This window comes from Telopea speciosissima, chromosome 10 (assembly GCF_018873765.1).
Source record: "Telopea speciosissima isolate NSW1024214 ecotype Mountain lineage chromosome 10, Tspe_v1, whole genome shotgun sequence".
Classification (NCBI taxonomy): domain Eukaryota; kingdom Viridiplantae; phylum Streptophyta; class Magnoliopsida; order Proteales; family Proteaceae; genus Telopea; species Telopea speciosissima.
Genome location: NC_057925.1, coordinates 23,884,974 through 23,908,728, shown reverse-complemented (window position 1 = coordinate 23,908,728; position 23,755 = coordinate 23,884,974). Strand labels below are relative to the sequence as shown.

At 41.8% G+C, this 23,755-nt stretch overlaps 1 protein-coding gene across 1 annotated transcript; it reads right to left on the bottom strand.

Annotated features, from left to right (window-relative positions):
- Positions 1 to 360: 360 nt before the first annotated feature.
- On the bottom strand, positions 361 to 17,575 carry LOC122642715 (inositol-3-phosphate synthase-like). Its single transcript, XM_043836279.1, has 5 exons — positions 17,571 to 17,575; positions 9,859 to 9,872; positions 794 to 953; positions 637 to 699; positions 361 to 552 (listed from the first exon to the last, which is right to left on the bottom strand). Coding segments are annotated over exons 2-5 (345 nt in total). The 5' UTR covers positions 9,861 to 9,872; positions 17,571 to 17,575; the 3' UTR covers positions 361 to 432.
- Between the last annotated feature and the right edge of the window lie 6,180 nt (positions 17,576 to 23,755).

Below are 23,755 nucleotides of genomic sequence, written 5' to 3'. Positions count from 1 at the left end.
ATTTGGAAGATCCGTATGCTGGTATACTCCACTTCAAATGTAAGAAGATAATAGGAAGTATTTAGAATAAGAATGCCTATAGTGCATAGTGATTCTAATCAAGGCATAACATCCATAACAAAAAGATGAGTAACACCTTTTAATCTGGTGTTCCATACCTAATACAGTAGAAGAAACACATTCCCCATGAAATTAGTTATCTTTCATTATCGTCTTACATTTGAAGTGGAGTATACCAGCATCTGATTTTAAAAACAGGAAGATGAAGGAAATCAAAGACCAAACAGGAAACACCCATCTTCCTCATACATTGAATTTTCTCCTCAAACATTTCTTTAAGCTGAAAATGAACAAAAAAAAAAAAAAAAGAGTGAAACAGACAAAACAAGGGGGGGCTTTTGAGTTCTGATGGTCTTCAATGGTCTTCTCACTTCACTTGTATTCCAAGATCATGTTGTTCTCTGGAGCCGAACCAATACAAGCCCTCAATATGTTCTCAAGCATTGCCCTCTGCTTCGACAGTGCATTTACCACTGGGGTACCAGGGGGGACCTGTTTCAGAGACACCCATCAAACCATTTTAAATTCATAATAATGTTCAAATGAAACTTGCTCTCATTAAGCTTGCTTGCTTACCAGTGGAGCCTTGGTGAGGTAGCTCAGAATAGTGGCCACAGGGTGGAAAGAGTGGAACTTGCCCTGCAAATACCATAAGAAACAGAGAGTGAGCCCAAATTGACCAATTTCCAGTTTCAAATTTGAACCTTGAAGTGATTAGAGTAAGTGGAAATACCTCTCCCTCTGCTTTGAGTTGGATCCGAGAACTGAGCTCGGCCAGGAGAACCAAGTCCAAGATGATAGGAGCAGCCAACAAGGAGTCTTCACACGTGTTGTGGAGAACGATGGTGCTCTTCCCGCCCATAAATATCTCCGATGTGTACTCGTCCATTGCCCTCTTACTTCTTACATTTGAAGTGGACTATACCAGCATACGGATCTTCCAAATCTTCAATAGATACAGCACTGGCACTTGGCTTTAAAATTTCAAAACTGTAAGTTGCAGGGGAAAAGAGGGAGCAGGAGGGCAGGAGGTAATGGGGGATGCTGGCATGGAGGGTTGTGGAAGATGAGGGGGCGGGAGGGTAGGAGCCGTATGTGGAAGAGAGAGAGAGAGGGAGGGAAGGGAAGAGGGAGCTGGAGCCGGAGGAGGAGAAGAATGGTAGAAGGAAACGGAGAGGAAAGAGGAGGGGGGTTTTCATAAAATAAAATAAAAAAGTAAAGGAGGGAAAAGTTTCGTACACGGTTTACACGACCGTGTACGAAACCTTTCCCCTTTTATTTTTATTCATAAATTGATTTGTAAGCCGTTGCAAAAAAAGTGGATCAGTTGGGGAAGAATTGGCCGATCCAAGCCAATTTTGACCTATTCAGATTGGAATTATAACCAATTCCACTTACTTAAACTTTGGAAGTGATGGAGCAAAGCTTTATTCACATTCCTAGGTTTTTTTATTTGGTGTGACTTACAGAATAAAAATCTTTGAAATCTATGAAAACAACATTTTATGTGTAGAGGGGGTAACATTCAACAAAATCCTACAATGCATGGTTATCAGAACAAAATTCTTTCAAATCAATCAAAAGACAAAAAAAAAAAGGGCACACTATAGCCAAGGTACCTATTGCTTATGATATCTACGAAGTGACACAGCAAGACCTTGCTTCCAGAAGTAGCACATGTTGGGATGGGACCCTGGTGCTTCTACTTCTGGGGATTCTCTGATTTACCTCCAGCAACATCATAATATTCGAGGGGGGAGGGGTACTAGTCGAGTTTCTCTAGCTTCAGGTGGTAAAGACCAAATGAAATAATAATATGGGGCATGGCCTTTCAACCTCCGTCATTAGAAGCTAGCTTCTAGAAGCCAAGAAGCATAGCCAAATTAAACATTGAAGTGAATTCAAGAGGTATATGCATTAGTAGTAAGAAATAAAAATCAAAACAGAAACACTTCATAGCAGCACAAGCCTTACTAACCAGGAAAGATGAATATGCCGATTTTGAGTTGTATGTGTATTGGGATAAGTGGATGGAAGGTGTCGCCAAGATCCCACTGATGTTTTCACCCAGCCTTTCTAGACAATAGAAAAGAAAAGCTTACAAAGACAATAATTTCTTTATCCCAACCAAACAGACAAAAAGGCTGCCAGAGAGAAAAATAAGCATATAATTCCATAAGCTGGAGAACTCACCAAGGCAAGTAGGGCAAGTAGGTAATTCTGTATAACCTAGAAGCAGACTACTCACACTCTCCAACATATATTCTACGTTGGGACTCACGAATAATAGTTGACAAACCTCAGCCTGCAACACAACCATAGGAGAAAACCCACTAAACCTCCAACCAAACCCACTTATTTGAAACCCCACAAATTTATATATAAAAGCAAGAACAGAAACCTTAGTGGACGAGAACCGCCTCCCGTTGAATTTCCAATAAAACCACTCTGCTTTATCCTCCTTATTAAACTTAATCAACACACTGTATCGATCCTCAATAGGGGTGCAAGTTTGGCCCTATCGACCCAAACCCGCCCTGGCCCGCCCTGAGCCCGAACAGGGTCTGGGCTGAGATATTTGGCCCTGAAGGCAGGTCAGGGCTGGAAATTTCTGACCCTGAGTTAGGGTCGGGTCGGGTTAAGGTTGAGGCTTCGAGCTAAGCTTGGCCCGGCCCGGCCTGGCCCGACCCTGATTGCAGTTATACTATAAAATATATATTGATATAATTTATACATTATAAACTTCAAATTTCACCCACATGTTTTTATATAATATATTATATATGAAGACAATAAGTGTTATAATATAATTTATTATATTGTTATTTTATGTAAAATTAATAATGTTCTTCCCAGCCCATTCTAGCCCATGCATTTCTTTCCCCCTCCCCATGATCGGGGCCAATCAGAGTCGGCCCGACCAGACCCTGAGGGCGGGTCAAGGTTGGATTTTTCTGACCCTGAGTCAGGGTCGGGTCGGGCCTGGGCCCAGCTAAGGGGACTTAGGGTTGGGCTAGGGTTCTATAAAGCCCGGCCCAACCCGACCCTATTGCAGCCCTAATCCTCAATATTATCATTCCTGCAATTAAACTAATAAAAAATTGTTACGATCAATCTTGAACAAATAATCTGATCCATCTACAACAAGTTCTGGGGTTTTTGGCACGGCGAATGAAGCAAACCTGATGATGGTAACCTCGGAGATGTGATCGATGAAGGAATAGCAGAAGGATATGAAATCATCTGGTGTTAGAATTACTGGAATAAAAAAGAAGAGGACAGAAAGATGGCCTGAGTCGAACGAGGTTGTTCTGTCCTTAAGACAGTATTTGCACCCTCCTATTCCTACAAAGGGTTGTAGCAAACCTGCCTCCCAAGATAAATCAGGCTAAACCAGATTACTGGTTGCAGAATCAATAACCTCTTGAGAGAAGTTTTTGTTATCTCAGACTGAGAGACTTCGTGGCCCATTTATAGGCCCACAGGGCCTGTTCGGATGGGTCACACCCATAGGTTCATATGGTTGTTCTGATGGGTCATGACCATTGAGCTTTCATGGCAATACGGATGGGGTCAGTGAATGTGCCAAGGGTTGCACCTCCCTTTTGACCAGCATCCTATCCAACGGTCAGATCCCTTTGATCAGACACGATCCAATGGTTGGAACCTAACCATTGTACTGGATCATAGACTGTTGATATCGAAAAGATTAAGGCGACATACGGCGACAATGCGCACGTGCAAAGTGCAAAGTGCGCCATCAAAGCGCCACATTGCGCCTCACGCACTCGTATGCGCTCGGACGGTCACCGTCCTCGCTCGCAAGTGCACCGTACTACCCTTTCCAAATATAACATGTGATAATAGCACACAATCATATATAAACCAAAGGAAACACTTCTCCGTAACCGATATGGGACTAAATTCCACATCTATTATTTGGAAAAATTCCAATATCTCGGGAGAGATGGTTAGGGACAGCAACGGCGAAGAGAAGATCCTCTATGTGTTTAGTAGGGTTGTAGACTGGGAGGCACGGAAGAGATGGACGATGCCTCTCTTTTCGTTAATGGGAATTTTTTAAGCGGAACTGGAGGTGACACAAATCTGGTGGTTTTCGTCCACCGAATGAATTCGAAGGCTGAACATGTCATACTATTGCGAAAGACTGGGGAGAAGAGAACGAAAGAAGGATTGATGCTCTCTTTCGCGGAGCAAGGGAGCAAGGTTCAAAATCAGGGTATTCGAAGGCCGGACATGTGAGACTATTGCGAAACACTCGGGGGAAGAGAGCAAAAGAACGACTGATGCTTTCTTTCACGGAGCATCGGAGGTTAAGCGGGCCGCACTCTCTTGGGAGCAAGGTTCAAAATCAAGGATGGTCATGGACGATACCAAACCGAATAGGTCAGACTCGGCTTGGATCGGTAAAAAAATTACCAAAATCCAGGTTTTACAAGATCGGGCTTGGATGGATAAAATTAAATAAAAAAACAACCACAACCTTATCCCAACTAAATGGAGTCGGTTACATGGATCCGATAGAGGCTACGGTAGTAATAGAAATAAGAGAAGTAAAAGGAAGTAGTAGGAGTAAAATGAAGTAAAAAAGACAATAAGTAAAGGAAGAAGTCCAAGCGGTAGTTAAAGCCATTGTTAGTTAAAACGGGAACGACAAAAAAATAATATTCGGGGTGGGAGTGTTTTAAACGGATCAAAACTTGAACGGGACGGTAAAAAATCCGATCAAATACGCCAAGAACGGCAAAAAACGAAAATGGACAGTACGCATTTTAAACGTTTAGATTTTTCAAGTACGGGACCAAAAAAAGGGCACTATACACATGAACTGAAAAATTATTACCTAACTTGTACAAGCACTCCTGGGGATAAATTCACAGTGAAGGGGTAATTTCATAATTTACCGCAGGTGGCTGCGCAGTTTTGGCCATGGTAAGGGCAGACTGGGAATTTCATCAGTGCAGAGCGTGCATGGTACGCTGGTTGAGATCTCAAGTTGGCAATTGCCAATTGTGAGGGCATGATTGTAGATTGGAAATCTTGCTTGATTGCGGGCGTGGTTCACGTGTAAGGTGCGCATTGGCATGCTAGAGATGCCAAGTCGCCATGGGGGTGGACCCACCTACTCGTAATTTGAATTTGGCGGCAAAGTGTGGAAATTGATAGTGAAAATGGCTTCGTCCATAGTGAAAGCCTGCGTCAACATCAAAGTGCTTTATTCGACAGTGCGTCAGTGTCAAGGGAGGGGCGGTTCGATGTCTATTCTGGACGCAAAATGTTGTTTTGAATACAAAGAGTCACACTTCGTTTTCACTTCCATCATTGTTCACTCCAAGTTCTTAGGGCTTCCTTGCAAGTTTTTGGGCATTTGTGATATGTGAAACCATTTATGGGTGAAACTTTACATATTTGGAATCGGATTGCTTGTCTCATTCTCCTCTCTTATTCTATCCGTGTGGATTTTTTAGGAGAGTCTTTTGGGCTCAAAATAAAGATTCAAAAAAATTGGGTTCATATGAAAAAGACCAATTAATTCATTCCGAAAAAGAAAACGATTCTACGGTGGAGACATTATCGAATCAAAAAGAAAAATTTTAAAAACACTACAGATATGATCGTTTATCATATAAATATATTAATTATAATTATGAAAGTAGGGGCATTGCCAAAAGCAATTCATTCCACTACCTACTGGGGGTAGGTGATTCTTAGCCTCAGAGGGGCCCGGAGCAGAGAAGATTCATCCTATCAATTACCAGCCAGTGAAGCGATCTTTCAACATATGATTTGTTGGATGACACAGGTGGAGCATGTGGAGTGAGCCATGCTAGGGAAGGAAGATCCCGGCTCAAAAGAAGGTGGATATGCCGTATCTATGTCTGTTTGAGGGTTCCATTAATTTTTCTTCGCTATCTCCAGCCAAGACAGGGTCAAGAGGCCTATGTTGCCTGAGGATACGCCTCTTCCCAAGAGATAGAGGAGTCAGGGCATCGTTATACAAGAGGGTGATGACTCTGCTCATCCTCCGAAAATCGATCCAGACAAGGACGTATTAAGCGATTGCGAGGAAACATCCAGGGCTTCGTGGTTTGAGGGCCATCTCCTTTGTGATACCCCCATGCACATCTGTAACAATGCGTGGAAACCACCTAGGGTAAGAATTTGGTTGATTCAATTCCCTTGTATGTATTCCCGGTATACTGTTTGGTTGAATCTGTGTTCCATTTTGTTTTTCAATGCTTGTTAGCCATGCCTGCTTGTTGTGATGCTTGTTTATGATTGACTGTGTTCGGGATTTTTTGGGCGTCCACTAGGGATAACATGAGTCCATTGTTTTGAATTTCATGCTTTGACGTCTTATATGAATCTTGCACGTGATACTCAGAGGTTCGTGTCATGGGTATGACCCATGTTTGATGCTTAGGAACCCAAATCACATGCCGATCCCTCTGTTTTCCAGGGTTCCCTGCTCTTGGATTCTTAGAACTATTGCTTTGACGATATTTTGACTCACTGGGGGTTTAATTCTGCTTCTTGGCTTAGGTTCATGTATGGGGTCTGCCCATTTTGGAACCAATGCTCGCATGTCTTTCATTCTGTGTTGATTATGAAAGTATTTTGCTCTGAATTGGATCCCTGCTTTTGTATTTTGCAGAACCCAGTGACCTACCACAAGTATGGGTCACGTACTACAGTTTTTAGCTGGTATAGCCAGCTATGCGGTGCTGTCCGTTGGCGGGTCGTGGCTGCCAACTTCAAGGACTTGGCTCTTTTGCAGACCAGGTCTTTCGATATGTCTCTGACGCAGGCCCTAGCAGAGAGGTGGTGGCCCACCAGTCACAATTTCCATCTGCCCGTGGGTGAGATGACCATCATCAAGGAGATGTTGAATAGCCTCTCCCCGCAAGAGGTAGATCTCGTGTTATCTTTGCTTTCCAATCTTTTGTTTGTCTTATATTTGGTGTTGAATATATTTGTACTGGCAGGTGGTGTGGTAATCCTTCAGATCTATCTAGCTGGGTGTGCAGGCTCATCTAGAGGCTGCTAGGAGACTTGTGCCTCGATGCATAGTCTTTTCCAGGCCTTCTGGGTATGTCTGGTACCTGGGAGATAAGGCCTATAGGCAATGGCCAGGTGTAAAGAGGCCTTGCATTCCTATGCGATCTCCTCGCTTCATGTTGGAGCCGGAGAGACTCTTCAAGAGAGAGATGAACCGGTTCCTGAAGGGTGTCGACTTTCGGCCTTTCGTCGAGGCGAACTCGTGGGGACGCTACTACGGGTACAAAACGAAGGAGTTGATGTGCGTCCAGCTCACTTCCTCCGGTCTGCGGGGTAAATCCTTGTTCCCTTTTGTTTTGTTCTTTCAGTTCCCTAATTTGCATCTTGGATTACTGATGTGGCTTTGGTATGTGCAAGCTCTACTGGTTTTGAGCCCTATGAGGCTGGGGAGGCTACCACTGCTGCTGCTGGTTCAACCCAGGAGATGACCTCGTATGAGTTCACTCCTATGACGGAGCCTCCTTCTGCTAGCTAGACTGGGGCTAGATCGGCGCCTTCGTGTTTGCACAAGGTGCCAGATGCCTTCTTCCCAGTGCCAGGGTGATCGCTTGTCTGCTCAGGTAAGGAGGTGCCCATCCCTCGACCTTTATCGACTGTTGTCGGCTATCCGTGCGGCTATGACTTTGTAAGTACTTGACTTGGTCTGAATTTTTTGCTTTCTTTGTTTTGTAGTTGACCATCAATTAGAGGTGTTGGTCCCTGGTTATAGGTGCGACGACCTATTGGGGATGGTCGCTAGCCTGAAGGAACTTGCCATTTCACAGAGCAAGCGGATACTCCAGCTGGTGAGTGACTTGTTCGTTTGTGTTGCTTGCATGGTTAGTAAAACACAGAGATGCATAACGATGCTAATGCATGGCATGCAATATAGGAGGATGACATCCTGGGGTATGAGGCGACAACCAACCTACTCTAGAAAGAAAGAGATGATACCCTAACAGCTGCCCAGTCTGCCCCTGCTATAGAGGCGTATGTGCCCAAGCCCCCGTCTATCTCAATTGACAACAAAGTTAATGGCCAAGGTGTGCAAGTTGACAAAGAACAAGAGGAAGACGAGGACGGTGAGGACGATGAAGATGATGAGGATGGTGAGGACGAGGACGAGGAAGGAGGACAGTAGTTGTGCCCATTATTTTCTCTCTTTTTTTTGAAAATGTATGAACAATGAACAAGTACGGTTTCGACCTTCAAGCCCTGTAAATATTTTTTGGATGATTTTAATCCAAGTTAATTTTGATTCAAATTCAAGATATTTTGATCAAATGTGTGATTGGATAGGTCCGACTGTAATGTATGAATGTGAATGTGGTGTGGGATGGTCCATCGTGACCCTAGGACATAGGTTGAAATGTCGGGCCGGTAGGGACACACTGTTATAGTACGGACTGCTAAAAAAATGCAAGACTTGACTTGATCGTGAAATTACAACATTCGACATCGAGCTACTGTCGATCGATAGTGGGAATGTATCCCTCAACATCGAAATCTGCTGCCTAATTTTTGAGGTTTTATTTTTTATTGTCGATTGAACATAGACAGTAGAAGTGCACTGCCCAACTATGAGCCATCTGTCATCAACATTGGGATTGATTCCTCGACAGTGCGTCGATGTCGATGGTGCCATGGTTCGCTATCGACTCGAGGTCTTTCACTGTCGATCCTGAGTTTCTAATTTTGAATTGTTTCCTTTTTGAAAAGCCTAGTTGCAAGATTTTTTGGTCTTTCTTCCTTTTTTGTGCCTTTGTTCGTCCTTAAGGCTATATAAAGGGTCCTAGGAGGTGGAGTAAACCCCCTATTCTCAAATTTGGTGAGTTCCTTAATTCTTGAAGTGTGTTCTCAAGGTTTCTCTTCTTTCGTCTTCCTGCTGTATTTTCTTTTACTCAAGATATGGACAGGGCTTTGGGTCCATTGATGGAATCCAAGCTGAAAGATGACCATGAAGCCTTGAGGAGAGTGCATCTCGAACCTTTGATGGGTATGAGGAACATCGTGTTGGCTCGGGACTTGCTTCGAGGTGTTTCTCGCTATTGAATCCTGGAAGTTCATGTGTTTCGGTTCAACATGGCTGAGGTATGTCCTACTTACGAAGAGTTCCGTGCATGTTTCCTCTCTCCTCGTCATAGTGCTATGATACGCCTAAGTTTGAAGGACGATTACTCTAAAGACATTATGTCCTTCTTTGGCTTGGAAAAACAACGTCTTCGCCACTTTATGTATGGTAACTGTATTGATGTTTTGCCGATTATTCGCCTCTTTGAGAGTAAACGTAGAGGTGACCATGGTTTCATGGAGTGTAGGAAAAGGGCCTTCTTATTCTATGTCATTGCTCAATTCCTTCTTCGTTCTAGTGTCGTGGGGCTTCCCCTGTGTTGATGGAGGTTGTCAACCAAATCCAGCGAGGTAGTAATATCATTCCTACCATTTTGGCTGAAACAATAAGAGGGCTGGACATTCTAAGTGGGGGTTATACTCCCCATAGTGAGGATTTCTGTGGTAGCCCTTACTTATTGCAGGTATACATATTATTTTTTCTTTTTCTTTTTTCTTGCCATGTTTCTAGAACTTTTATGGTAGATTTAGCTTTGTGAGAGATTGCAATTTGTGAAGCCAATGAAAAGGGACTTCAAAATCAAGTACTATCATCTTCATTTGGTAGTGATGATGTATCACCATTGGGACACTTGGGAGCATGTTCTTTCCCATATCTCTTCTGATGACATTCGTTGGAGATGCTCCGTGTGGCCAGTAGATACCCTAGTGTTGAATTCTTCTGGGTGTAATTATGTACGCCTGATGGGGTTAGGTCACACCTCTTTCTATATACCCAATTGACTGCGTCGACAGTACGGACTGACTCAGGATGTACCTAGGGAGTTGGTGAATTTTCATCCACCTGAACAACTGAATAAGGATTTCACGGCAAAGATCGCTAGCTTGTGTCGATCCAAGACAATACTAAAGAACGTGGATGCTGTCGATGATGGTGGAATGACAGAGGAGTATGAAGAGTGGGTGAAAACTCAAGGAAAAAAGAAAGAGAAGATTGTAAGGAGGAGGTTGACATGGGAACAGAAGGATACTTCAAGCTCTTCAAGTTCCAAGTGTTCCAGGGAAGTGGAGGAAGATGATGGAGAAGACACAGATGACCCAGTGATTTTAAAAGCAAGAATTGCAAAGTTGCAGAAGAAAGTGGAAGACTTAGGATGTTTTGATTGCCAAGAGTAGTGGTTTGTTTTTTATGGATGGACTTTGAATTTGTGATTGAACTTTTATGGTTTTTTTTTTTTGTTATTTTTTGAAGTGATCGGTCCTGATGTTATTTCACCAAGATGCCTATGTACCCTTGGGTTTTCAAGGGATCAGGTCGAACGTAATTCCATTGTTTAGGAAACTTTAGACGTAGTACTTCTTGAGCTGGTCCGTGTTTGTTAACTAAGGGGGCTCGATCCCATATAGATCCACTACTCGCACTGCTTGATCGGGTAGTATTTCAATAATCATGTAAGGGCCGCTCCAATTGGGTTTGAACTTGCCTCATGGATCGTGTATGGGTGCTCGTTGTTCTAAGCACCAAGTCACCAATAAATAGTTGGCATGGCACAACTTTCTTGTTGAAGGATTGGATAATCCTTTGTTGGTATTTCTTCATATTGGCGATGGCACGCATCCTTTTCTCGTCAATGAGGTTCAGTTCTTGGAATCATGTTTTAATCCATTCTTCTTCTGGAATGTTGCTGTCCATCATAACCCGTAGAGATGGTATTTCTAATTCAACTGGAAGGACTACTTCCATTCCATAGACCATTGAGTAAGGCGTTGCCCCAGTCAAAGTTTGAATGGATGTTATGTATGCCCAGAGTGCATAAGGCTGCTTGTCGGCCCAATCATTGTGCTTATCAGCCATCTTATGTGTTATTTTCTTGATGTTCTTATTGGTGGCTTCCACTGCACCATTGGTTTGAGGTCTATATGGTGAGGATGTGTATCTTTAAATGTTCGTCTTATTGCACAATTTCTTCACTTCTCCTTTGAAGTGGGATCTTTGATCTGATATGAGTTCTTGTGGGACCCCATATCGACACATGATATTATAGTTTATGAATTTGGCCACCTTGGCTGCTGTTAATTTGACATAAGATTATGCTTCTATCCACATGGTAAAGTAGTCAATGGCTACTAGAATGTACTCATGACCATTAGAGGACTTAGAGATCACTTGGCCTATGACATTAATGCCCTAAGTGGTGAATGGCCAAGGAAAACTCAGAGTATGCAACTTCAACGGTGGTGTATGTATAAGATTGCCAAATATCTGACACTTGTGACACTTCTAGACATACTGCGCACAGTCGGCTTCCATGGTATTCCAGTAATACCCTAGTCTAAGGATCTTTTTGGCCATCATTCTTGCATTCATGTGAGGCCCACATATGTCTTGGTGAATTTGATCCATGTCTAGTTTGGATTGTTCTTCATCCACACATAATAGCTGCACCCCATTGTACGACCTTTTGTAGAGAATGTCTTCCAGTAAGACAAATTGTGTAGCGTATCTTCTCAAGAAACGTTTTTCCTTGGTAGTTGCATCTTTAGGATATTGTCCCTCCTTGATAAAATCCACAATATTTTCATACCATGGTCTTCCATCAACCGTCAAGGTATGGATGTGATTGGCATACGCTGTCGGCCCAATCATTGTGCTTGTCAGCCATCTTTTATATTATTCTCTTGATGTTCTTGTTGGCAGCTTTCACTGTACCATTGGTTTGAGGTCTATAAGGTGACAATGTATGCCTTTGAATGTTCAACTTGTAAATCCCCTCTCATCACTCCATGATCCTATCTCCATCTCTCTCTCTCTCTCAATTCTCTGGGTCTCTCTCCCTCTTACCTCTTATCTCACTTCTCTCTCATTTGTATTTATATTATTTTTTTATTTTTTCAATCTCCCACAATTCCACTCTCTAATCGTGCTCTCCCTCTCTCTCTATCTCTCTTAGTGATCGATTGTGCTTGGCGGGGTGTTGAAGATATTCGAAGTGGCTGGCCGTGGTTCGTTCTCCATCTCCATTGCTCTCCAAGTTCATCCTCACCTGCGTGTTCAAGCTATAAAGATTTTAATCAACACTTTGTCTCTTAACACCATGATCGGCTAAGTTCTTTCTATCTTTAGATGTAAATGAAGTAATGGTATTTGTTATTTAAAATTATGGTTTGCATTCTTAATTGCTTGATATTGAGACCCCATCCCTATTTAGATGATTTTGATTGATATATTTAGTTGATGAATGTTATTTCTGTGATTCATTATTTTTCATTCAAGCAATAGTATTTTGTTCTTATGTGGTTGTACCGATGATGGATTATAGCTGAACGAACTAAGCGTGCCAAGCCCTACAAGTCAAAGACGATAGTACTCGTCAAGATAGTCCATACCTATGAGGAACCTACATTCTGTGGTATTATTAGGCCTGTGGTTATAATAAACCGAAGCATGCAACTGAATTGAATAACAATCCCATTGGGGATTCGAACCCTAAAGATAGCCTCCACCTCATAACTTCACCATCGTTGTTAGTTTCTATTTGTTTCTTTTGTTCTTAGTTTAAAAATCAGATTTATTGCAATTTAATTTTCATCACTTCCAACTTATCATTTCAGTAATTTAGCCTTCCAGTTCCCTATAGATCAACCCCTTACTTGCTACTTGCCAGATTAATTTAGGATTTTATTTTTGATCGGTTAATGACATGATCAATTATCTCCGATTGTGATCCTTGGTTACATCTAAGTTCTGGGGTGAATTCCAGAAGGCTATGGGTACATTGTTGAGTTTTAGTACAGCTTTCCACCCTCAGACTGACGGACAGTCAGAGAGAACTATATAGACGTTGGAAGATATGCTTTGAGCCAATGTCATTGACATGTAAGGCAGCTGAGATGAGCATATCTCACTCATTGAGTTTGCCTATAACAACAGTTACCAAACCACTATAGGGATGGCACCATTTGAAGCTCAATATGGGAAGAAGTGTTGAACACCTCTTTACTGACATGAGGTGTGTGAACGTTGTATCCTTGGCCCCGAGTTGATCCAAGCAACGAGTGAGAAGGTGGATTTGATTCGTTAGCAAATTAAGGCAGCCCAATCTAGGTAGAAGGATTATGCGGATCAACGTCGAAAGGATCTGGAGTTTACTGTTGGTGACAACGTATTTCTTAAGGTGTCACCTACCAAAGAGGTGATGCGGTTCAGCAAAAAAGGCAAGTTGAGTCTGAGATTTATTGGACCTTATGAGATCCTTGCAAAGATTGGGTCGGTGGCTTATCGGTTGGCATTTCCTCCATCCTTGTATGGTGTGCATGATGTCTTCCACATGTCCATGTTGAGGAAATACATTCACGGCCTGAGCCATGTTCTATCACAGGAACCACTGGAGCTCGTAGCTGATGTCCTACAAGGAGCAACCCGAGAAGATTCTGGATAGTAATATTGTTCACCTTCGCAACCGACCTATCCATTATATGAAGGTGAAGTGGTGCAACCAACCAGAGGAAGAAGCATCTTGGGAAGCAGAAGTGGAGATGCGGGCGAAGTATCCTTCCCTGGGTTACTTACAAGGTATGACAAATTTTGGGGATGAAATTTTTTATTAGGTGGGGGGAATGTTGTTTGAGTTAAAATAATACCGCAAGCGTACGGGTCAATCGTAGCTACGGGTCGAACACGAGGAGATATACGCCACTTTATTTAACTAACTTAAAAGTAATACAAAGTGAACCAAATTAAAGTGTTAAATTAAACTAATTAAATTAATGAAAATTAATGCATCCTAACCCATAAGCATCTAACAAAATTAAGGGATTAAATTGGCGTCCTAACACATGAGCATCTAACCTATCAGACTAACGTAAATTGAAAGGAATAAAAATACAGCCATACATAATAACCACATAAAAATGAATAAGGGAATAAAAGTGCATCCACAAACCACAACCATATAAAAAAAAAAATAAAAGAAATAAAGGAAGAAGAAGAAGAAGATAGAGGAGAGGGAGAATGAGATACCTTGATGTGCTTGAATACTTAAATAAACTCACCATGGCTTCCTCTTCTAAATCTCCATGTCTTGTCATCAACATAGGAACTTAGACTAGGAAGCTTTAAACTAAAACTATTATAACCATTAAACTAGACTTATGAAATCAAAACTAAGAACTTGAAATCAAAACTAAGAACTTAAGCTAAAAATAGGAAAAGAAGAGAAAATTTCATTAAGTGAATGAAGTAAAAAATTACACTAAAAAACTGAATTAAAATTGAACTAGAAACTAACTAAAAATTGAACTAAAAAACTAACTTCTTACAACCCAAAGGGCAAGGGGTATTTATAGGGGGAAGAGAGGAGAAGAGAGAAGAGGGAAGTGTAGGAGAAATATTCCCTAAGAAAAGAGAATATTCTCTTCTCCTTCCTCTTTTACAATGCCTTGAATCCTAAGAAAAAAGAAAAAAATAGAAAGAAGAAGAAGAGAAGATTGTTTACATAGACCTGCTATTTTTAGAAAAGTAAATTTCTAATTCTAACGTGTGCTTCCTTTTCTTTGTAGATATCTTCTCCAAGCAATAAAATCAAAGCATCTTTGATTTTTCAACCTTCCATAGATGAGAAAATATCTTTCAAAATAAATCTATCCCAAGTAGAATTCCAGAAGTGCCCTTGAGAAGTTGGAGGAGAGAGAGAGTAAAGGTGATGACTAGGATTCCTTCAAGAATAAATAAAATACCCATTCTATCCTTCAGAAAACGTGGAGCATGGGGTGCTTATATAGGCCTCACCATTGTGTTCCTTGCGAAAAATCACCCAAAATAGACCCAAATTTCGTCCAATTTGGAGTTCGGGAGCCCAAGATATCTCAAGTTGAAGTTGGACTGTCCAGAGCCCTCCAAATGGAATCTTTCGGGTACAGGAAATATAACTTCTAATAATTGCGTTAAGACCCCTGGAATTGAACTTTTGCTTCACTTTGTCCCCGGCCTAGTGTCTATAATTACAAATAAACCCCTATAGACCATTTTTGTGCTTCGTTACGGAAACGGCCGTAACTTCTTCATTTCAACTCGGAATCAAGTGTCGTTTGAACCGTTGCGAAGCTGACTCGATGGGCTACGCATCCAAGTCATTAACACCTTTAAACAGCTTAAAAATATTTTCTTAGCATCATCTCCTCCATTTTCACAAGAATTCACCTAAAACCTGAAAAGCACAAGAAAGCACCGAGTAACTCTGTCCAATGTGGTAAAATGTATGCTTTATGCCCTAAGATTTCACACATAAATATGCTCATCAAATGTCATACCTGCACCCGAGACCCTAATATTTTATTGTTATCCTTGTGACGTGTGGATGGTGCTGCCACATATGTCGGTGAGCTATTCTCCATGGTGGTCAAGCTCAGTCATAAGATCATTGACCACTTCACAGGCTTGCCTGTCTTAAAAAGGTTCCTCAACCGGCAGTGGGGAAAATTCATTAATGGCGACTTTATCGACTACCCTCCTAGTACCAGCCCTAAGAGCGAGGAGTACCGGAGGGCATACCCTGTATCACCCCATTTGGACACTTTGCTTAGTGATGAACTCAGTATCGGTGTGGAGAAACTCTTCAGAATCATGGGGAACACACCATGATAAGTAAGGGGTAAGTTTCTAACCCTAAGTGCACTTTTTTATCCTCCCCTTGGTGACCTTGAAGTGTGGGTCAAAGCCCAACAACTTTTGTTGAGTTTTCAGCCTTTACAATAGAAACGGAGTCACGAATGGACTCACAAGACTGAATCCGTTCGATGATCCATTCATGTTATCTCAAGCTTATGTGTGTTTTCTTGTGTGGGGCCCATGTCCCCGTGTCCTAGACATCGTAACAATGCCCTGAGCATGGTGGATCCCACCCATGGCCTTCACTTACATTGTTGGGCCATGGAGTGGACCCACAAGCCTTTTAATGTGTTATAAAAATGTACTTACATGAATTAAGAGTCAAGCCAAACAAGCCCTTAGTGGACTACTTTCTATAAAAGCACAACTCAGCCATTCATTGGCCATTTGCTACCCTAACCTACCTAAACCGTGGGAGTTAAGAGAGTGAGAGAAGAAGAGGAGGAAGGAGAAGAAGAAGGTGATTGGTGGGGAGTTTTGTGCTAGAGTTCTTCCAATATTGGCTCACTATTGTAGGTGAGTTACCCTCTCCCTCCTTCCCTCTCTTTAAATTTCAAATGTGGAGAATCCTCCCATTGATTGACCTTGACCTAAGGTTCCCCTTGAAATCCAAGTCATGTGCTTGGTAGAGTGTTTGGGCTCTATCTTTGGGGCTTGGACATTAATATTGAACCTCAAGAAACCCTCTTGCAACATTGTTGCTGTTCATAACTTCCTTTAACCCTAAACCCTAGGATTGACCCATTGTGGAGTTTAAACCCTTATAAACCCTAGAAGCAATGAATGGTTGGGTACCCTATGACCTTGGCAAGGTTTAGGAAGCCCTCTCCTAGCTTTTGAGGTTGTTGGATCTCAAGGAAAGAGGTTGGGAGTTGAAAACTTTCAAATTTTGGACTGGACCTCAAACGGAGCAACGAATGGATCCAACTCGGGCCTCCATCCGTGGATCTGTTCCATGCTTCAGGGTTGATTATCCAAACGGACTCATGGAAGGACTCACCAAGTTGCCTCCGTCTGTGGTTCCGTTCCCTTTGGTATTTCTCAGGATTACAAAAGGATGTACGAACTGATCCAGAAAGTAGACTCTGTCCGTGAATCCATCCATTATATTTTAGCTCCACAGCCTGGGCGGACCCAGGAACGGATTCTCTCTGTTGCCTTCGTTCCTGAGTTTGTTCATGCTGTGTTTGGTATTTTTTTAATAGTAACTCTTGGGGACCCCCTTGGGACCCCTCCTACATCTTCTAATAAGTTGTTCATGCATCCCTAGACCTTCTAGCTCATACAGGGAAGTGTGTATTGAGGTAAACACTAATAGACACACCAAACTACTCGTATACTATTGGTGACTGGGTTTTGGGTTCTATTTGGGATTGTTTATTATTTATCCTACATGTATCATGCTTTGTATCATTAATTAAGCATGCTGCGTAAATGCATATTATTATCTTGATTGTCAAATATTTTGATTGATGACTACGACTCACTTTATCTTATATCGGGTCACGGTGCCGGTATACCGATACCGGAACCCCAGAATTACTTGTAAAATGTTGTTGCTTGCCATATTGACCTGTATGTGTCGTGTCGTGCTAGTACCTGGGTTCTAGATGGAATGGAACGTTGATGCACCCAGAATACCTCTCGAGACGATAGGAATTTCATGTAGTATATCTGTGGCTAGGTATTATTTTTCTTTTGCTACGACCCTTACCAATAGGAGTTTAGGTGTTGGATGATCAGGGTTCCTTGATGCCTGTGGGGGAGAGAGGCCAGGTTAGGGATGACTACTAATCATCGGGGTCTGCCTCTGGGTGGTATTGGGGCTTCGACTGGAGCGGGCCCCTTGTGACAATTGAGATTTTATCATGGCGATAACATAAGTGACCCATAGAGTTTACCTGAGTTGTCATAGTAACATACACCATTAACTTAGGCTGCGTGTGTAGGTGGAAAATCAATTATAACATACATGCATCGTGGACTATTTGTGATGTGTGTGTTTGCGCATTTCCCTCATCCCCTCACTGGCTCAGTGGAGCTAACCCCCTGTGTACACACTTTTTAGACTTTGATGTAGATGACGGCTATCTCCCTGGTCTCGAGGTTCAAACCTCAAGCTATGATGATATAGGTGCCGAGGATCCAGAGACCGTGACTAAGGAGCATGGTGATGGATGTCCATGCGATGACTGTGCCTACGGGCCATAGTGACGCTTGGAACTTATTCCTTTTGATTTACTTTTAGACCTTGAGCCATGTATAAACATTCTCTGTTATACGAATATTTTGAGTAGTTACGTCATGCTCAGTCGATAGCAATACTAAACTATATTTTGTATCACTTAGCCGGTTGAACATATTGTAACTGCTATTATTAAATGCTTCCGTTTATTTACTGATCTAACTTGGAATGGTTATTCCTTTTGTCTTCGCACTCTTATATTACAGTGCTTAATATTGCTTGACTGTGGATTGGGACATGTATCTGTGATCCTGGTAGCTAGTATAATGGCATGACGGGTGTCATCCTAGTCATCCCTTTTATTGTATTTTATTCCTACATTTCCTAATATGTATGTTCACGCACTTCTAAGCTACCAACCTACTATGGAGAAACGTATATCACGTCGATTAATAACGAACACTATAAATGATACACGAACTATTGGTGAGTAGGTTTGGGTAATTTCTTGGGATTGAATATACCTATATATATATATATACACATTGCTACATTAAATTGCATCATTATCAAGTATGTTGCATACTTGCATTCTACAACTTGATTGTTGAGTTATTATAAGTATTATTGTTGATTGTGTTTCATTATTTATATTAGATTACGATGCCGGGGAGTGCCGACATCGAAACCCCAAGAATGTATGAATAGCCATTCCATGTCATGTTGATTTGTATGCGTTGTGTTGTGCTGATACTCGGGTGCTAGATGGAATGAGATGTCGATGCACCCGGAATACCTCTCGATGTGATAGAAATCATATAGTATAACTACGGTTAGGATTCCGTTCCCTATGCTACGATTCTTACCAACAGGGGTTTAGGTATTAGGTAACCAAGGCTCCTTGTGTGCCCGAGAAGTGATATGAGGCCAGGTCAGGGATGACCACTGTTAACAGGGTCTGCCTCTGGGTGGCCTGGGGCTTCTACTGGCACGGGCCCCAAGGTAAAAATTGAGGTTTCACTGTGGTGATAAGATAAATGACTCATGGTATCTCCCAAGTTGTTACAGTAGTATATGTCTATTGACTTAGAACTGTGTGTTAGGTGCAATTATATTAATAATTACATGCACCATGGACTATTTGTGAACTATGTGTATGTGCATCCCCATCTCACTGGGCTCAGTGGAGCTGACCCCCTTATGTACACGCTTTTTAGATGTTGATTCAGATGATTGTTATTTTCCAAGTCTTGAGGTCCACTCTTCGGACTATGATTCTATCAGTACTGAGGACCCAGAAGCTGTGATAGAAAAGCACGACGATGGATGTCCTTGTGATGACTGTGCGAGGCACCTTGAGTTAGGATTTAATCCATTTTTTATTCTTTTGGGGCCTTGTGCCTTGTATAAACATTCATTGTTATACATGTATTTTGTATAATTATGCTATGGTCAGTCGGGATAACTGTTAAACTTTATTATGTATCATTTATCCGATTGAACATGTTGTAACTACTGTTAAACGCTTACGCAACATTGATCCCATTTTGGAAATGTAATATTTTTTGTTTTTCACACTCTGAGAATTATGTGATGTCTATATTAGTTTTGACTGTGATTCGAGACACTGCATTTGTGATCCTGGTGGCATTATGGGATGACACGTGTTGTCCTAGTCATACCATTTTATTGTACTTCATTCTTTATTGAGATGGGGGTATGACATAAAGATTCTCCCCTCCCCTTAGTAGAAACAGGACTGTCCAGACTTGGAGAAGAACCAGAAACTTCACCATTGCTACTTCCCCTGGAACCACGGTCAGATTCAATAGAAGCGAGACCCTTACCACTTGCATTAGATGCCCATCCTTCAAGACAATCCGCTTAGACATTCTTAAAAAGAAAAAGAGAGAATGAAGAGAAGAAAGCTTAAAGGAAATGAGAAGAATCAAATCAATTGAAGAAAGAGAATAAGTAGAACTTACCAAAACTCTACGGAGGCCAAGAGAAACAGAGCAAGTACTCTCATAGTTGGAAACGTGAAGATGAAGAAACAAATCCGAGTCTGGGAATGAAGCTCCGCATGTTTATATACGTTTCCACATTTTTTTATCCCCAAGATCCAACGACTCAAATTCTCAAACATCAACGATTAAGACCACCAATCCTCCGAACAACAGCACAAGCCAACAGATACAACTCACGTGTGAATCATTCGACATTTGAAAACCATCTCCATTAATTCAGGATGGGATTGTTCGTTTCTCAACCGCAACCTCCAAAAATCTTACTAGCTGCAACCTAACCACATGGCGCCATCATAGGATGTCTCTACCGCAATATTTCAAAATTCAAAATCCAACGGTCCAGAAAGATGAACGGGTAAATGAATCATGGAGATTATGTCAGATATACGGCCAGAGGACAGGTGTGAGGTGAAGACGGCAAGTAAATTGATACAGATTAGTCCTTCAATCCGAAAATTAACCAAGTCCGACTCAACCCCCATCTCTACAGCTCGAATAATATTCCTAGCTTGCGATTCAAGCATAACGAGCTCAAACACTAATCCAGCAAGCTAACGAACCAGCAATATTTTACTCCATCGACTCTTTATAAGACTCATAGTAGGGGACTTATGATATACATATAGCCGGTTTGCTTATGACTAGGCGCCACTTGTCTCTCAAAAGATGCCTTATTTTATTTCATCAACTTCTACTTTATTTCATCGACTCTTTACAAGACTCGAACAAGTGGCAACTTATAATATATACAAGATCAGCTCTCCAATAGCTGGACTACATGTGTCGGGAGCCCAAGCTTGAAGCCACCTAGGCAACCCCACTTGTGATCGGTTCAAGAGCACAAGGAGGGTGTTAAGGCCAAGATTCCCCAAACCGAACTTGTAACCAGAACATCCCACATGGACACTCAACCTAATATCCACCACAACGCCAGTTGCAAATCGGTTAAAAAGTTCCCACTCAAGAAGGGCGTGTCTGACGTAAGCCCAGGACCACTTGGACCTAAGGCTTACGTGGACTCTGAACATTCCTCCATGGTGACATACATAAATAGGATCTCAGTACCGAACTACACAAGGTGAAACCATACTATTGTAAGGCCTACTATTCTTTCTATCTTTACTCCATAACTAATGTTTCTCTGAGATTTGACTTAGGCATCGGAGAGTCCCCCTGGAGCTCACTTTGGTTAGCTCTTCAGTTTTGTCTCTTGACTTTCCAGTCTGCAAGTTCACCTCACGGATCTCGGCAACAACATGTACCATTCAATATAGAAGTGTGAAAGAAAAAAAAAAACGTCTTGGGGTAGTATTCAGTTGTATTGACTGACATGTCGTGACGTTCAAATACACCTTGATACAATAAAGTGTCTCAATCTACAAGTCTACAACCAAATATGAAAGATTGTTTTAGAGATGTGGAGACATGATTTGCTATAAAAGAAGAAAGAAAAACGAAGGGAACGCAGATGCTGGGATGCAGTATAGCAGAGACACAGAGAGAGAGATTACCTAATGGCAACAACAACATACTGGAGAAACCGTAACCAACCGTGATGTTACTCCCCCCACCCCATTATTATCTTATTGTTAGGTAAAGGTTTCTATAGTCTGTCCAGCCACTGTAAAGTTGCTCCATTGTAACCTAGTGGATGTGGGTTCGAATTGAAAAACAACTTCTCTACAAAGTGGGGGTAAGGCTATGTACATTATGACCCTCCCTAGTCCACACAGTGGCGGGAGCCTCATGCACTAGGTATGCCCTTTTTGTTCATCCAAGAAAACTTCAATATATTTATATGTCAATTTTCACGGCAGAACACAATCATTTGCCACCCAGGTATTGACATCATTCCCTTGTGTTTTTAGCCATCATTTGTATTTTCAAAATGTAATTAACCTACAAAGTCTTATAGTGACACATGGTCAACATTTATAAGTTCAAAATCAGCTCATAATCAAGATAACATGGGGCATAATTACATGAAATTTGAACCCAAACTATTTTTTTTTTGTGGTATAAACCCTAACTATTTTTCTTTTTTTGGTAGAAACCCTAACTAATAGTCCACGTGAGAAGTATTGGGTCCAACCACTTGACATAATATGGCCTAGGGGTGCAAGTTTGGCCCTGTCGGCCCAAACCCGCCCTGGCCCACCCTGAACCCAAACAGGGCCTAGGCTGAGATATTTGGCCCTGAGGGCAGGTCAGGGCTGGAAATTTCTAGCCCTGCGTCAGGGTCGGGTCGGGTTAGGGTTGAGGCCTCGGACTTAACGTGGCCCGGCCCGACCCTGTTTTTAGTTATACTATCAATATATATATATTGATATAATATATATATTATAAACTTTAAACGTCACCCACATTTTGTTATATAATATATTATATATGAAGGCAATATGTGATATAATACATTTTACTATGGTGTTATTTTACGTAAAATTGATAATTTTCTCCCCGGCCCATTCCAGCCCATGCATTTCTTTCCCATCCCCATGATCAAGGCCAATCAGGGTCAGCCCGGCCCAATCCTGAGGGCGGGTCAAGGTTGGATTTTTCTGGCCCTGAGTCAAGGTCTAGTTGGGCCTGGGCCTAGCTAAAGGGACTTAGGGTTGGGTTAGGGTTCTATAAAGCCCGGCCCAACCTGACCCTATTGCAGCCCTAATATGGCCTACCTAATAATTTTTATTTTTTTTTATAAAGGTACGAAATTATATATGAGAGAAGTCAGTTACAAAAGAGGAGGTTCTATCCCTTCTAGCTTTGATGGCCATATCATTAGCAAGTTGGATAAGGGCCCTATCTTTCTTCTTCTTCTTTTCTTTTTTTTTTCTTCTTTTTTTTTTTTTGTTTTTTTTTCCGAACATTCTCTGGACCCGGGCCGGCCCCTAAAATTTTATTAAATCATGCCAAACAAAGTTTAATACACTGGGGGGGACATGCCCGCCTTACCCCAAACCCATAACAAAGAAACACTCCACTCTGCAATACCTCTCGCCCTGCCCCTTAAACAATTACAATCGTTAGACTGGTAAGCCTATGGGCTCTTCCCTAACTATTCGTTGAAGCTCAACTGGTATGCCCCTATCCCGACCAAAGTCCGTGTCACACCTAGAATCGCAGGCGTAATTTGCAAGCCAATCCGCTGCCTTATTTTCCTCCCTATACTTATGTGCTACCATTGGACGCATTTCCTCGACCCATTTTAGGATTTCCTGGAACCAGTACCACACTTTCCAAATCCTACACTTCCTCTGCATAATGCTATGGATGGTAGAGGCTGAATCTGACTCAATATGCACCCTCGACAGCCCAAGCTCTCGACATAGCCACAATCCATCCCGAAACGCTCGCATTTCAATCATGGAAATTGTGCTCTCCTCGTAAACTCTCGCACAGGCCGCCACCACCTTACCCTCACTGTAGGGCCCTATCTTTCTTACAAATACAAAAAGAGGGAAACAAATTCAGCAAAGTTTTAATGTCCCATAAATCATTAAATATGCTCCATGGCCATTGCTTCTTTATGAAGTATAATGCTTTAAAATAGCATTTTACATGTATCCTAAGCTAATCCATGCGTATCTTTATAACGTATCTTACATCCCTCAGAAAGATCTTTTAAAACCACCCTTCTGAGATGCTGACTGACCGATACGAATATTTGACACCCTACACTTAGTATAA